This window comes from Liolophura sinensis, chromosome 8 (assembly GCF_032854445.1).
Source record: "Liolophura sinensis isolate JHLJ2023 chromosome 8, CUHK_Ljap_v2, whole genome shotgun sequence".
Taxonomy (NCBI): Eukaryota; Metazoa; Mollusca; class Polyplacophora; order Chitonida; family Chitonidae; genus Liolophura; species Liolophura sinensis.
In genome coordinates, this window is record NC_088302.1 from 14,690,042 (window position 1) to 14,704,824 (window position 14,783).

At 36.9% G+C, this 14,783-nt stretch overlaps 1 protein-coding gene across 2 annotated transcripts in view; it reads left to right on the forward strand.

Moving 5' to 3' along the window:
• The first annotated feature begins 267 nt into the window (after nucleotides 1-267).
• The window catches only part of LOC135472183 (uncharacterized), a 31,863-nt gene continuing 17,347 nt past the window's right edge, over nucleotides 268-14,783 (forward strand). For both annotated transcript variants that reach the window (XM_064751563.1, XM_064751562.1), the window contains exons 1-3: nucleotides 268-334; nucleotides 8,873-9,085; nucleotides 10,209-10,385. In XM_064751563.1, coding sequence (XP_064607633.1) covers nucleotides 10,337-10,385 — 49 coding nt within the window. In that variant the 5' untranslated portion in view covers nucleotides 268-334; nucleotides 8,873-9,085; nucleotides 10,209-10,336. The remainder of the gene's footprint in view (nucleotides 335-8,872; nucleotides 9,086-10,208; nucleotides 10,386-14,783) is intronic.

Consider the following 14,783-nt stretch of genomic DNA (forward strand, 5'->3'; position numbering starts at 1 on the left):
CTTAATGAGACATAAATATTCTTCTTTCCATCGTTCAAGGGCCTTGTTGTATGTATAATAACACAGGCTTTTTTTTTTTTGTTTGTTTGCTTTTTTTTTTCGTTTGTTTCCCCATAGTTGTGATGTTTTTTGGGGTTTTTTTCTACGCTACATACGTTGCGTGGAGAAGAGCCTATCAAATAAAAGGTCGTGGTATGTGTAAAAATGATATGTGACAAGCGTGTTGATTGGCTACATCTTGGCTAGGCTACCCAATCAGAAGCCATGTAACAAGATCCGGTAGCTGTCTAAACAAAACGTAAACTCGGAAGCAGAGTGCACCTGGGTAGAGACGGTAAGTTGAAAGGAAACTGTCAAATTTGTGTTAGTTGTGTGTTTCCGACACTTTAATTGGATATCTTAGACAGCTTTTGTCTTTGTCGGCCTCTACTTATTTATTTCAACGGATTAAAAGGATCGAAATCGACCCTGTATGTGGTGAGCGAACGACTACCTCGACAACCACAACAACATCGTGTAGTGACTGAGTCAGTGAATTTGAAGAAGAGTGTTACATGTGTGTGACAGTGGTTTATGACGCATATAGTTATGTTCGGGGTCACTCCATGAACTGTAATGGTCAAAAGTCTCCGAAACACATCAACTGATGATAATAAGAGACGACACTGATAGTATTTCCCGATACTTGCGAGGGTGTTATTATTGTTTACATTCGCCCGTTTGAAATCTATCATGGGTCAAACTGGTCGTTAAGACACCATAAACATTGCCTACATATATTCATATAAAATTTCCTTCCAAATATTCTTTGAATGTAATCTTTAAAGATCTGATAAGATATGTTGGTACCAGTATTGGTATTTGAGTGATGATTTCCAGGATTATGAAACTTTATCATTTAGCTTTACTAATCTATTAAAATTTTAATCAGTACTGATTACTAGATATACATCACAGGCACTCAAAGTTATTTCCCTTTATAAGTCAGTTACACAGTAATATATATGGACAGGCGCTAAGCAGCGTTGGCAAGAAATCACAAAACAGCAATAAAAAACCTTTGTTTCTTGATTATTATCGCACCTCCTTGCACTAGACACATATCTTTCCTAATCCCAGTGCATTAAACAGCCTGAATTCCGCGTGAATACCACCTGTAATTTCTTACCAACGGTGTTTCGCACCTGTGCATATATATTAATGTTTGACTGACTAATAAAGGAAGATAACGTCAAGTGCCTGTGTATATGTGTATCAAACAATAAGCAAAAAAGCAAAGAAATTCTAGGTGCGGCTTACTTGCCTTCGGTAAATTGTCTCAGTGAAGCAGCACTAGAGAAAAGAGCGATGGAAGTCCGTCTTGCAACAAGGAGGCACATTACATGCACTCTAAGGATTCCTTCGTCGTCATATGGCTGAAAAAGTGTTAAGTACGATGTTAAACCCCAAGCACTCACTCACTCCTTATCTGAATTTTGACTCTGGATTGAATACCGAAAGCCAGTTTGCCATGGCATTTTATCCCTCAAACACATACAAGCATATATGTAAATGCAAAATAAATCAAATATGTATACACTAAATGACCCATGATTTGTTCCACTGAAGTACAGGTTTATAGGCAAATGAGGGTCATAAAATACTATTTTAACGTACACTCTTCCATCGAGATATGGTGCTCCCTTCCAAAAACCACTCAAGATAACGTTCTAAGATTGGTAGAACTTTCAGAATGTTCCATACATCTACATGTATCAAGCTGTTGCAGTTATCTCAGTCGGTTAGGGCGCTAGCGCAGCGTAATGACCGAGGAGCCTCTCACCAATGCGGTCGCTGTGAGTTCAAGTCCAGCTCATCCTGGTTTCCTCTGCGGTCGTAAGTGGGAAGGTCTGCCAGCAACCTGCTGGTGGTCATGGGATTCCCCCAGGCTGTCGTATAAGTGAAATATTCTTGAGTACGGCGTAAAACACCAATCAGATAAATAAATAAATAAATGTTGCAGTTACATGTAACAGTGCCTTGAAGTTTCCTGTTGGTGGAACATTGTTTGTAATGATATACATGTATATGTGTACAGTTTATGATTGTGGCAATTGTTCATCTACATGTACTTGTATACACAGCTTTTGCTGTACAATATTGCTGAAATACCGCCAGTTTGGCTGTAATTAAGTCATTCATTCATTCATTATAACTGTACATGTTAAAGAAATGTTAAGTGACTGTGATTGTCTGGTGACCAACAAGTTATACCTGACACCGTGTCTTTATTTAATGGTGCTTACTGAGAAGAGTTTGCAAAGTGTATTGTTGTCACACTTCACAGAGTAAGACACTTCATGATAGACAATTGGAAAAGGCTGAGTTAGAGTGAAAGCAGCCAATCACTGTTTGCTCCCAAGAACAGTGGACTCTTGGATTGACCAGGCCTTGTGATAAGAATTCAACCAACAAGTGCCCGAGCATTTGAAACACATGCATCCAAATTCTAAAAGTACACACAGTGATGAATTCTCTTGGTTTATGAAGTGTTATATGATAAACATCATTCAGATATATATACCTGTAGATACACTCTTTGTCAAGGAACACCCTAAAAGTCTGTTAAGTTCTTGTTGGCATTGGCAGGCTTACATTGAAGTTTACTTTGGTTTTCATTGTTGTGTTTATTTTGGATATGCATTTGTTTTTTGAGGCATTAGAGGATTAAGTCAAGACAAATAAGCCGAGAATCTGGGTTACTTGCCAGTTCCTGTCCTATCACACATGTAAGACTGTCAGGCCATGGAATGACAGATCACTATTGAGCCTTCGACCTCCTGTAAAGATTGCCTTTTGTGGGAAAGTTTTGAAGTCACAGTTTGTATGTATATGCATGTATCCGCAGCGACTTTGATGGGCTATTTTGACTGCATGAGTACACGTGATATATGTAAAGAGAGGGGCACACATAGATATAAATATGTGGTTATCAATTTAGTGTACATACAGTAGCTATACAGTTAGAGCTTCCAAAGACGAAGCAAAAACTATGACATGTCTCAGATAGACTGTTAACAAACTGCACTGGTAAGTATACATTTGAAATCAGGGCACATATACAGAGAACATGCAGCTGTTATAATCTTATATCATGATGCCCAATGATGGTTTCGATGGTACATTTACAGTGAAAGTTATACAAATTTACTTCACCTGTCCTAGATACTTGGCTACATGTGTATGTATTTCCATGGCAGTGTTTGCAATCTTACCTGTAAATATTAACATCTACATGTATTCTCAACTGAAAGTTGCTCTTTCATATGTGGAAAGGGTGGGGAATTAGAGTATAGAAGATCTATTGATTGATTGATTTTGTTTTGGTTTTGGTTTTACATGTATATGTACATCAACTTACTTTCACTTTTTGCTCATTGCTGTTACATTTTTTTTATAAGTCGTCCACAGGGCTTTTGGGCCTTTATGGTAAAACACACAGAAACTTAAAGACAGCCAAGGTAAATTCTAAGCAAATAAAGAGAAAGTTTTGTTTTTCACTAGTTATTGGTTTATGAGGTACAGTTTGTGCTGTGATAGCAGTATAGATACACCTAAGTCTTTTCTAGATGAGGCACATTTTTTTTTCTGATTACATGTACATGTACTAAAACATGTAGGTGTCACTGGATTCATTTTGACATGTCTAATGTTCTAAGATCAGAAAATATCACTTTTATGTGAAAGTCCTAGTGTACATGTACATTTAGGACATTTTTAAAGCACAGTAGAGTGATCCCAGACTGTTGCCCTACTCCATGATCAGGACTCCTGTACTCTATTGTCATATGCTTGTAAACCACAAAATCATGTTTAATACCATAAAAATATGCACATTACTGTAAACTTTAGCTGTCATGAAAATTTCAGGTAAGGGTTGTCACTCTTGACAGGCGTGAATGATTTTACCGGAGATTATAGGCCATCCAGGATGTCAGTTTCCTGTCCACTTCAGCCCACCTGTCCCATCACAGGCAAAGAACACCTGAACATGTACTTTTATAATTGGAGGAAATGGAGTTTTTCTGAGATTTTTGCTAACTGAACATTTCTGTTGCTAAGTTAATATCAATCACTACTCTTATGCCTAATGTGATCAGTATGAAAGATAACTGGCTGTGAAAATCATAAACTCATGAAGATCAAGCTGTTTTTCACATGCACCACTGTCACTCTCAGTCCCAAGGGGTAAACTTTTTGCGTTATTAAATGTCTGTCTGTTACCCATTTTTGATTCGCTACAATTAACTGTCATTCATGTAGATTATAAAATAAACATGATTGACTAAGAAAAGGGTTTTGTTCAAAAAAAAGAAAAATTACGAGGAGAGTGTGACAAAACCCTGAAGATAAAAATGACGATATTTTGTGAATTGTATATGTACATATGATTGAATGATTGTTGTTTCATGCCTTTTTGACAGTGTTTCAGCTGTATCGCAGCAAAAGTGTACTTGTGTACATGTATGGCATGTTCATACATGTGCAAGTCCATTATTATGGAATAGCATGAATTCTTCATACATTCAAGTTAGTGTTTTAAAAGAATTGTAGCATGTGATTGGATCATCTGTGCATGTTTTAACATTTTAAAGAATAATATCGTGCTACACTTCCTTAACGAAAACATGTTGGTACCATGTAAATTGTGTGACCACTGCAGCTTGTTGAACAGCTACTGTACATATGTACTGCATGGTTTCCAGACACGGAAGGATTTTGTACAGTGTGTGTTGAATAAGACAACACACATACCTATACAGGTATATGTGCACAGTGTACAAATCTCTGTGTGACCAGATCATATAGGAAGAGTAAATGAAGTGTGCAGGCTAGTATTACAGTGTATTAAAAAAAGTGAAGTAAGAGATACAATGTAGCTCTACTACATGTACCTATATATTTACAATACCTTTATAGGTAGTATGTATACTACAGCTGTCTGACTTTATAATCATCTATATTATCAGTTGTATTCTTGTACATTGTAGATCAGTCTACAAATGGTACATTGTAGATCAGGCTACAAACAGTACATTGTAGGTCAGGCTACAAACAGTACATTGTAGATCAGGCTACAAGTGCTTGTAATTGAAAGATGGAAGACCTCCCATCATGTGATAATGTGAAGAGTACCCTACGTCCAAGCTTGATCCTCATGCACACACTGCATGCACATGTGTGTGGATGATGTGAACTAATTAGATCCAAATAAAAGGATGAAGTCATTGTGAATGGAAAATTAAATTACAGTATACCCTAAATGACCTAAAATTTCACCCACAAAAGTACATCTTTAAAGGCACATACATGTAAATGTCACAGAATATTATTTTTGGTGCTGAAACTTGCAATTTTCCAGTAGAATATCATCATATGTTCCAAACAAACCTCAAAACACCTTTCTAAAATCAGTCGAACTCTCAGAATCAGGAAAATGGGCAAGTACATTTCTATTTCTATTTTTTTCCATTTCTATTTTTTTTCTATTTCCTGTGTATTTATGCGGAATGAGATTTTAAATCATTTTTGTAATAGTTTCAAAGTATGTTTATTCAAAATATACATAGAGGTGCATGTATTTGTAATGTAAAAATTCATTATTGTATATTTAAATACCAGGTCATGCATGTATCGCAGTATATAAATGGGAATTATCGATTTCTTTCCTCGTGTTGTTAACCTTATTCAGTTTTAGTCTGTAGCCATATCTGTTTTAAAATATTTTTTTTTTTTTTAGATATACGTTTAGTTTGTCTAACTAGAAATGTATCTCTATTAAACTACAGATGGATGACAGTGAAATGTGCTTTGCAGAGGCATGCATGAGAAGGGATGTCATATGGTTTAGTATTACTGTAATTCTTCGACCTTTTCGCATGTTTGCAAGGTGTTTATTCAAGTATATTCTGAAGGCATTATTCGGTGTAGAATCATAAAGTTCTACTTTTTGTGAAGTCCTGAAACTGGCCAATCCAATCAGTGTAGTTTGCCTCTAAAATCAAATTGCTGGTCTTTCACATGGGAAACAGTTGAGGAATTAAGTTACTGTATAAAAATCTCACCTCTAATATAGTATGTGGGATACATGTTCAGAATGTGAAAAAAGTACCACTGCTACAAAATGATTATTAAAACTCATCAAGATTATAATTGCTGCTTAAATATAAACACATCATAGTGTGACCTAGTACTCATATTCTGTGAAGAAGGCAACAAGAAACAATTTTTATTTAAATATGCATAAGTTTATTTTATTGCCTGTTAATGTAATTACATGTACAACCCTAGTAGGAATTCGCTCTGTTCCTTCAAAGAATACACATACTGGCTTCCTCTCCAGCCATAAGCGGGAAGGTCTGTCAGCAACCTACAAATGGTCTTGGGTTTCCCCTGGGCTTTTCCCAGTTTCCCCCCACCATAATGCTGGCTGCCGTCATATAAGTGAAATATTCTTGAGTACGGCGTAAAACACCAATCAAATAAATAAATCAAAGAATACGTTTTTATAACTGAATCTATAATTCTCATGCCTGACAATTAGATTTTTAACATGTCTGAACTTTTGATACAATAGTGCAGTACTTGTACATGACTGCACAATTCCAATGTAGCTAGACTTTGATGTTGACATGAGCCACAGTGAGATGTTTGCATTTAATAGAGGGTTTGCATATCCCACTTTGGCAGCCAAAATGTTGCCACCCCAGTTCATGTTAACTATCTTCTCCATTTGTTCTGCTAGTTTAATGATATGTTACATGAAGGCCTGGTGTTGTGAAGTGTGACCTCTCACCTCTGCTTCCATGCTTCTGCACGTACATATACACCTGTAGTACATTCCAGGTACCCATGCAGAATGAGGGATGAGTGATTGCATTTCATGCTCTTAAGAACATAGCCGGTATCAGATGCATATATGCATCACAATTAAAGGTTCATGCAGAACAGGTAAAATATCAGTCATTCAACCTGTTGTGAAAGAGGATGGTTGATAAACGGTGAATACAGGTAGATTTAATCAGTGAGAAAAAAAGACATGCCGTGCGGACAGACTTGCTGATACATGTATAGAGGAGCGGAGGTCATAAAAAGTATACTGCATATTCTTGTTCATATATAGAAATACTGTCACATGTCTACATGTGTACTGTGGATATACATGTATGTGTGTGAATGAAGCCTGAGGACATGTCTAAAGTAAGGATGCGTTCTTAAATGTATGGATGGATATTTAAGTTTGCTAAGTTATTTGAGAGAAACATATCACTGTAATTTTCAACCTTTTCGCATGGTTGCGAGGTGTTTAATATTCAAGCACATTCATTAATACATTTATTATTCTGTGTAGACTTAAAACTGTGCTTTTTGTGTTGGCCATTCCAACCAGTGTAGTTTTGTCTCTAAAATCAAATTGAAAATGTGCATAAATTGCACTGAAAGTTGCTCTTTCATATGCGGAAAGGGTGGGGAATTAGAGTATAGAGTAAGATCTATTGATTGATTGATTTTATGTTCACCAATATGCCATATTTATCATACTCAGGCATAGTAATGTAGCACAATATTGGTGAGAATGAAGTTCCACAGAGTTACTTGCCATATCCCAACTAGTTATAAATTAATATTGATGACAGTTACATGTAAATGTGAATGGTAAAGCACACAGATGCCAAACTGTCTTTTTAAGCAAATGCAAACAAAATGTGTATGATCCATACATGCTACTGTGTGAACACTACTGTAATAGGCATATATGCTGGAGGAACTGTGTGGAGCAGATAAAGTCACATGAGTGAGAGCTCAAGTCTCAGCATTTACTGAAGAATCAGTTGTTTCCTGTCTCTGTTCCATGTATATATTTGCAACTGTACGTGTAGTAGAAAGTTAAAAGAAAAACTTCAGTGTTTATGCTGTTGTGGGGGCCTCTGTGGTTCAGTTGGTTAGCCCACTAGGGCAGCGAATTCTGAGTTCAAATCCAGCTCATGCTGACTTCTTCTCCGGCCGTATGTGGGAAGGGCTTCCAGCAACCTGCAGATGGCCATGGGTTTCCCCGGGTTTCCTCCCACCATAATGGTCGTTGCAGTCGTATAAGTGAAATATTCTTGTGTACGGGGTAACACACCAATCAAATAAGTAAATTTAGTGATGTGAATCAGTATGCCATCTGGTGTATTCAACACCAGTGAGGCAGCACTGTTAGTATGTTAGCATTCCTGCCAGACTGCTATTAGCTGACAGCTTAGTTGTACATGACTACAGTTGTAATTATATTGAAAGTGACGATGGACGTGAGTTTCCCCTACGACTGCCTAGTTTACCCCCCCATAAAACCGTATGGCTGCCGTCATAGAAGTGGAACTTTCTTGAGTATGGCGTAAACCACCAATCAAATAAATAAATGCATTGAAAGTGATGTAAAAACAACAAGCAAACCACTAAATTAAAAGAGCATGCAGAAGAGACGAATAAATTGCTGTTTGCTATGAAAGTAAACTGTTATACTGTAAGTATATACGTATGTATGTGTTCATGGATGTGTCCTGTTACCTGAAAGCTGGCATCAAATGAAGCCTTAAAGCCTCATTACCATATTATAATACTATTAATCAAAGAGGTGTGATTAATTGGGTGTTGAGACAAACACACCTTATAATGTAAATGACATACATGTAGGCGTAATGAAATGCCCAGGTAAACACTAAGGGCATTTAAGACATTGAAAAGATATCTATGCTTTATAACTTTATTATTAACTTAAGTAAGCACTCATGTAGGTAGTCATGCCCAGGTGATTGTATAACCTAGATATATTTTGTGTCTGTTTTCACAGGCATATTTTCTGTGTGGAGCCATACCTACATTGTACATTTACATGTAGGTCACCATTTCAAACATGCTCCTGGGTGAACGCATGGAGAGGATCAGCTGATTTGGGGATTTTCTTAAAGAACAGTAGGAAAAAACACTTGCCTTGTCAGCTGAGCTCAGGAGAGAAAGCCCATTGCGTACAAATCTTACCTCAGGGGACTTACACACATTGCAGGTAGGCTTTACAGTATAAGACATGTATTTAAATACTGTAAATCTTCAACATTTTCAACCACTAAAGGCACAGTTTTCAGTGGAATTTATGCATACTGTTATTATCAAAATGATGCTAAGAATGATTTGTTTGTGTCGTTAAAGATGCAAGCTTCATAAAACTGTTTTTTCTACACTCCATAGTTCTCCCAGAATGTTTCAAAATTTTGGTTGCAGAGGTGTTTGAAAATGTTCAGGATATTAGGGTATCTACAGCAAAGGAACCTACATATACGGTGCTAGTAACAAGATCACAGAATTTCTGTCCCTGGCCCAAGGATTTTAGAAAGGACAAAAGACTGGCTGTAACAGCCTGTCAATTCTTGTCACCATAGTCTTATGCTCTCGATACACTGATCATTTTATCAGATTGTGAACAGTGTTCTGTTGAGATTTTAGTTCTGACCTGCTGCATGTGGGTAAAGTTTGATGATGATCCTAGCAGTGGTGGAGTGATTTGTAACATTGAATTCTTGTTATCAAAGTGGCAGGGATGCTGATGTGGCTATTTGTGCTACACTTCTTTAATGTATCATTATTGTTTTTTGATTGGTTAACAGACAACAATACAGCCTAATTCTTTTGAAAAGGGCATGTTTAAGGGCCTTAAGGGCTTGGGATGTCTGATTGACATAAGAAATTGCTACTTTCCAGAAAAGAATACTTTTTTGGCATATGTACATTGTACATGCATGAAGTTTTGTAAAATTTTTTTTACTTTTTTTATTTTTTTTTTACAATAAGATTTTGTTATGCAGGAGGAAAATGTATACACATGTATTATTCGAAATCTCGCTCTACTCATGTTTCAGGAACTCAGATAATTAATTCCAACCATTTGACTTAAACTGATAACACAAAATTTCTGTACCAAGTCCAGTGGTTTCTTGTACTATAATTAATTGAAAATATAAAGATCATGGGCATGTGTCAGCATTAAAGCATTAACCCCATTACTCCACTATGTGTTGGTGAGTATTAATGGTTGCCAACATACAGTAAAATTTATTTATCATTGAATTCAATGAGTTCTAGATAATTCCAACAATTGATGTGACCAAATCCAGGAATGATTTACATTTTAGTTCCAACGGCTGACCAGACATTGAGTGTTACACTGAAGAGAGGCTTGTGGGCCGTACAAAGATGGCTGATTCAGCAGGTCATATGATTGGTCACCATTGACCCTTGACCCCTGGCCTGTTACAACGAGATGACCTCCAAAGAGGTGACCATGGAACCAGAGGAGGTCTCAGTCATAGGTGAGTCGAGTCCTTAATAAAAACAAGGCATAGTTTCTGGAAACTTTTGACTTTTTTAGAAAGTATGCTTTGTATTTCATGTTCAATGTCTTATTGTGTTGTAACATACCAGGTATGGCTGACTGACCTAGATTGCTGTAAATTTTCTTCCTGGATTCTTGGGGCTTTGCATGCAGACAATAAGTGGTAATCTGTGCTGTCTTGTTCGCTGGAGACAAACAGAAACGCATGTTAAAAATGTTTGCCTGTACATATACATGTACGTATGCTGTAATTTTTCAACCTTTTCACATGTTCACAAGACGATTTTTCAGGCATATTCAAAGAGCATTATTCAGTGTAGAATGATGAACAACCACTTGGTGTGAAGCCCTGAAATTGTCCAACCCAACCAATGTAGTTCTGTTTCCAAAATCAAATGAAGTAGGTGCATAAGTGGAACTGAAAGTTGCTCTTTTCAGATGCTGAATGGTTGAGCAATTAGGGTACAGTGTAACTTGCCAAATGTCAAGTCAAATGCTTATTTTACTCTGGGCGCTCCATTTTCCTCTACCTATAATAATGGCCGCCATCTCATATAAGTGAAAAGTACCGGGGTACCGGCCCCGATAGCACAGCTGGTAGAGCGTCCGCTTCGGGAGGCGGTAGATCCATTGTCAGTCTGGTTGACTCGTATCAGTATAATGGCTCGGGTGAGGCGGATTTCTTGCCTTCGGTAAGGTCTCAGTGAAGCAGCACTAGATACAAGAGGAGGAGAAATCCGTTCTGCAACAAGAAGGCACATTTCATGCACTAAGGATTCCTTTATCAACATATGACTGAAAAATTGTGAAGAACAACGTTAAGCACTCATTCACTCGCTCACTCTTGAGTATGGACTTAAACAACAATCAGATAAATAAATAAAAGTGGCAGTTTTGGTACTTCCTCTCTTGGTGTTCATACATATGATGATAAGCCAAACACTCGTGGGCTTGGTGTCAGCACCCTGCTTGTGTTTCAGCATGGTGGTCTGATAATGAACAATTCAAGTGTTCCACAGACCAGCTTCTAAGTAAATTGAGCAAAGAAATGATCAGTATGGCATGTAACCCAAAGCTAATGTACGTGTATAAGCAAACAAACTTAAATGTCTGTTTTCGTATTTGGGGTAGCGAACTTTTGCTCATCTGGAGAAAATTTTGTATTCTGATTTTAATGGTGGCATGTTACCTGTATATATGCACATTTAACCCTGAACTAGTATGCAAATTGAGACATCCATGACTTTTGGCATTAAGCACGTGTCACTGCCATGAAACCCATGCCTGTCCAGGGGGAATTCTAGCATTCTGCTTGTAATGCAGGTAAGGTCACGTATGTTATACAGGTAAACCTATATCATTGTATTAGTGCATAGAGATATGCTGATAAGTAAATACCTGCACACTAAAACCTCCAGCAGGTAAAGAGATGCACTCAAGCTGAACCCTCAGGTCTGATGATATCAGCGCCTTTTTTCTTCCAAGTTGTTGTAGAAAATTGAAATTTGATGTCAGAAGTAAATAAAACCGTGTACCGACAGCTTTGCAGAATTAGATTGTATTGTCAGACTACTCCATATTGATTTACAAAGGAGAAAGAACACTTTCTAATATCTTTTTAGATATTGAGAAATAAGGTTGTCAGTTCAATTTTGCCTTATTTGTTAACCGTATATGACAGGCATTTAAACTACGAGTTTTGAGTGTTATAAAGCGTACTTGTACATGCATGAAAGACAATGGCTCCTTGCAGAAAAAATTGTTTGTAGCCACAGTTTGATTGAAAAGTAAGATGTATTATATGTACATGCCTTGGAGTAAAATAAAGTAATTTCACACAAGTTACAGAAAAAGTTATTTAACTACGGTGAATGACCTGAAATTTCTTCCATAACTAAATTGTACATTTTGCATAATTCTGAGAGGGCAGTTAATCCTAGAAAGGTATTTTTAATGGTGGGGGGGGGGATGGGGTGGCGTCGGAAGGCATACACTGAGGAAGATATCTTGCCTGAAAAATGTACTGTAAGTTTCAGCACCAAAGGTAATATTTTATTTGCACTTTTGGGGGCAAACTAGGTCATTTAACATAAATAACAGGTTAGCGGAAGGTGTTCATGACGTCTGTTTTACGTCCATTTCTCTAACATACATGTAGAGTCAGCCCTGTACCTACATGTACTTATTTAAAATACCGTGCATTTGCCTTTAAGACCTGTCTGTTCTCAATAAGTGTGTATATCATTAATACATGTCATTCAGCTGGAGCCACAGGTGCATATGTTTTACATGTATGTGTGTGCATGTGGCCAATTTGTCAGCATGAACAATTTCTTAGGTGCAGTCAGCTAGGTCACACAAACTCTGTGGAGTATGGGTGTCAGTTTTATACTGATATACTATAACATGTCCACTGTGTTGTCAGTTGCTTTCGGGGTAGTAGTTGTCTCCAGGGTAACTTTGCAGTTGGCTGACTAGTACCTTTTATAATTGGCATGAGTTTTTGTCTCTTGCATTTATAAAGCTTTTTTTTTTGTATTTTCTGATTTTTTCTTTTTTTCTTTTAGCCATAGGGAAAGAAAAAGGGAACAAAAAAAAAATGAAGTAGAAACTGACACATATCCATGTATAATAATATTGTTACACATGGGCTGAAACAAACAAATGATTTGCGTGTAGAGAATTTATATTAGTCCTAATAGATAAACCAAAGTTTGAATAAATTTTAAAAGCACCTATCCATTGAATTATTTTTAAAGTAACATGCAAACTTACAGCAAATTTGAAACCTTGGATAAATTTGTGTTCTTATTAAATAGACAATGCGGACGCTGTGAGTTCAAGTCCAGCTCATGCTGGCTTCCTTTCTGGCCGCACGTGAGAAAGTCTGTCAGCAACCTGCGGATGGTTGTGGGTTTCCCTCGGGCTCTGCCCGGTTTCCACCCATTGCTGGCCGCCGTTGTATAAGTGAACTATTCTTGAGTACGGCGTTAAACACCAATCAAATAAATAAATAAATATTAAATAGAAATGAATGGGAGATAGAGAAAATGTGAATGCTAAAACAGAAAATTTCAGATTATTGTCTGTCTTTGCTGGATTTCTAAACTTAATTATTTAAAAGCATCAATGTGTTTCCTGAAAACATCAGCCTTTAATATTGAAAAAATAAGCATTAAAAAGGAACACACTGTTCTTATAGAACTTGGGTTCTCAAAAATCCTTGAATATGTAGTGTTACATAACTGTATCAAATTAACATATTGAGTTGAAATTTTTTGAATAAGCTTGCTCTGAATTTAACTCCATTGTTACAAGACAGCGACTATGACGTAACATGAGATTAGTTTTTGAGACGAGAAACTAAGAGAAGTGGACCTCGCCTATTAAAAGATGCATTAACCCATGTCTGCTATGTCATGACACACAAATATTTTCTAGGTATCAGAATGTAAAAATGCATGATATCAGCCTTTGAGAGTCATAGAAATGTTGAACAATCGAGTTCAACGTATTTCAGCATAGCAGTTTGCTGAAGCTGTCTATTGTATTTATTTAGGGCCTTTATCTTGTAAAGGCTTTTCATGCAGGTTTACAAAATTAAAATCTACCTTAAAGCTAGGACTTCACTTAGCTTATACCGCTTTGACTATGAAATTTACCATTATTCATTTTCTGAGGCCCCACCTAGTCACAACTTATCCTAAAAATGCACCTTTTAACTGGGAGAGTGATTTCAGGGGAGGTAGTTCAGTGCGGCCCTATTGGTGAAACATATCCTAGATTTGATCACTTAAAATGCCTGTATTCAGTATTAGTCAGAACCTTGAATTTAAATCCACCCAACTGTCTTCATTGTATATCTGTAAGATTAAATCTATTTAAAGACAAATTGACCACCTTAGCATGCAGAATCTTAAGTAAAGATGTCCAAGTAAAATTTGACCCTGCACCGTTGACTTGTGAATGCGATCAGACTGACATGCTGTCACTTATATCATTTACTACATGTACATGTACTTGAAGATGAAGTATGAGCACTGTTCTAATAGATGCACAGGTATTTGACCCAGCTGATATTTCTTTACTCCTGTTGCTATTTGCCTGACCCCAGTTCTTAGTTGACCTTTGCACTCACAACTTCCTACTTCTGTGGAAAGTGGCATTGTTTCAAACAGCATGAGTAAAATCCTGGAGGGCTATGCTTGATCTGTATGTTGTTCACTGCTTTCTCCTCGGCTGTCAGCATGTACTTCTGTGCAGAATAAATCAGTCAGTTGTAAGTCCACACCAAAACAAATCTTTGTTTTACAGGGAGAATGAATCTTTTGTCAATCTCAGAGAAGGGTATAAAAATAAAACTGAATAATCTTCT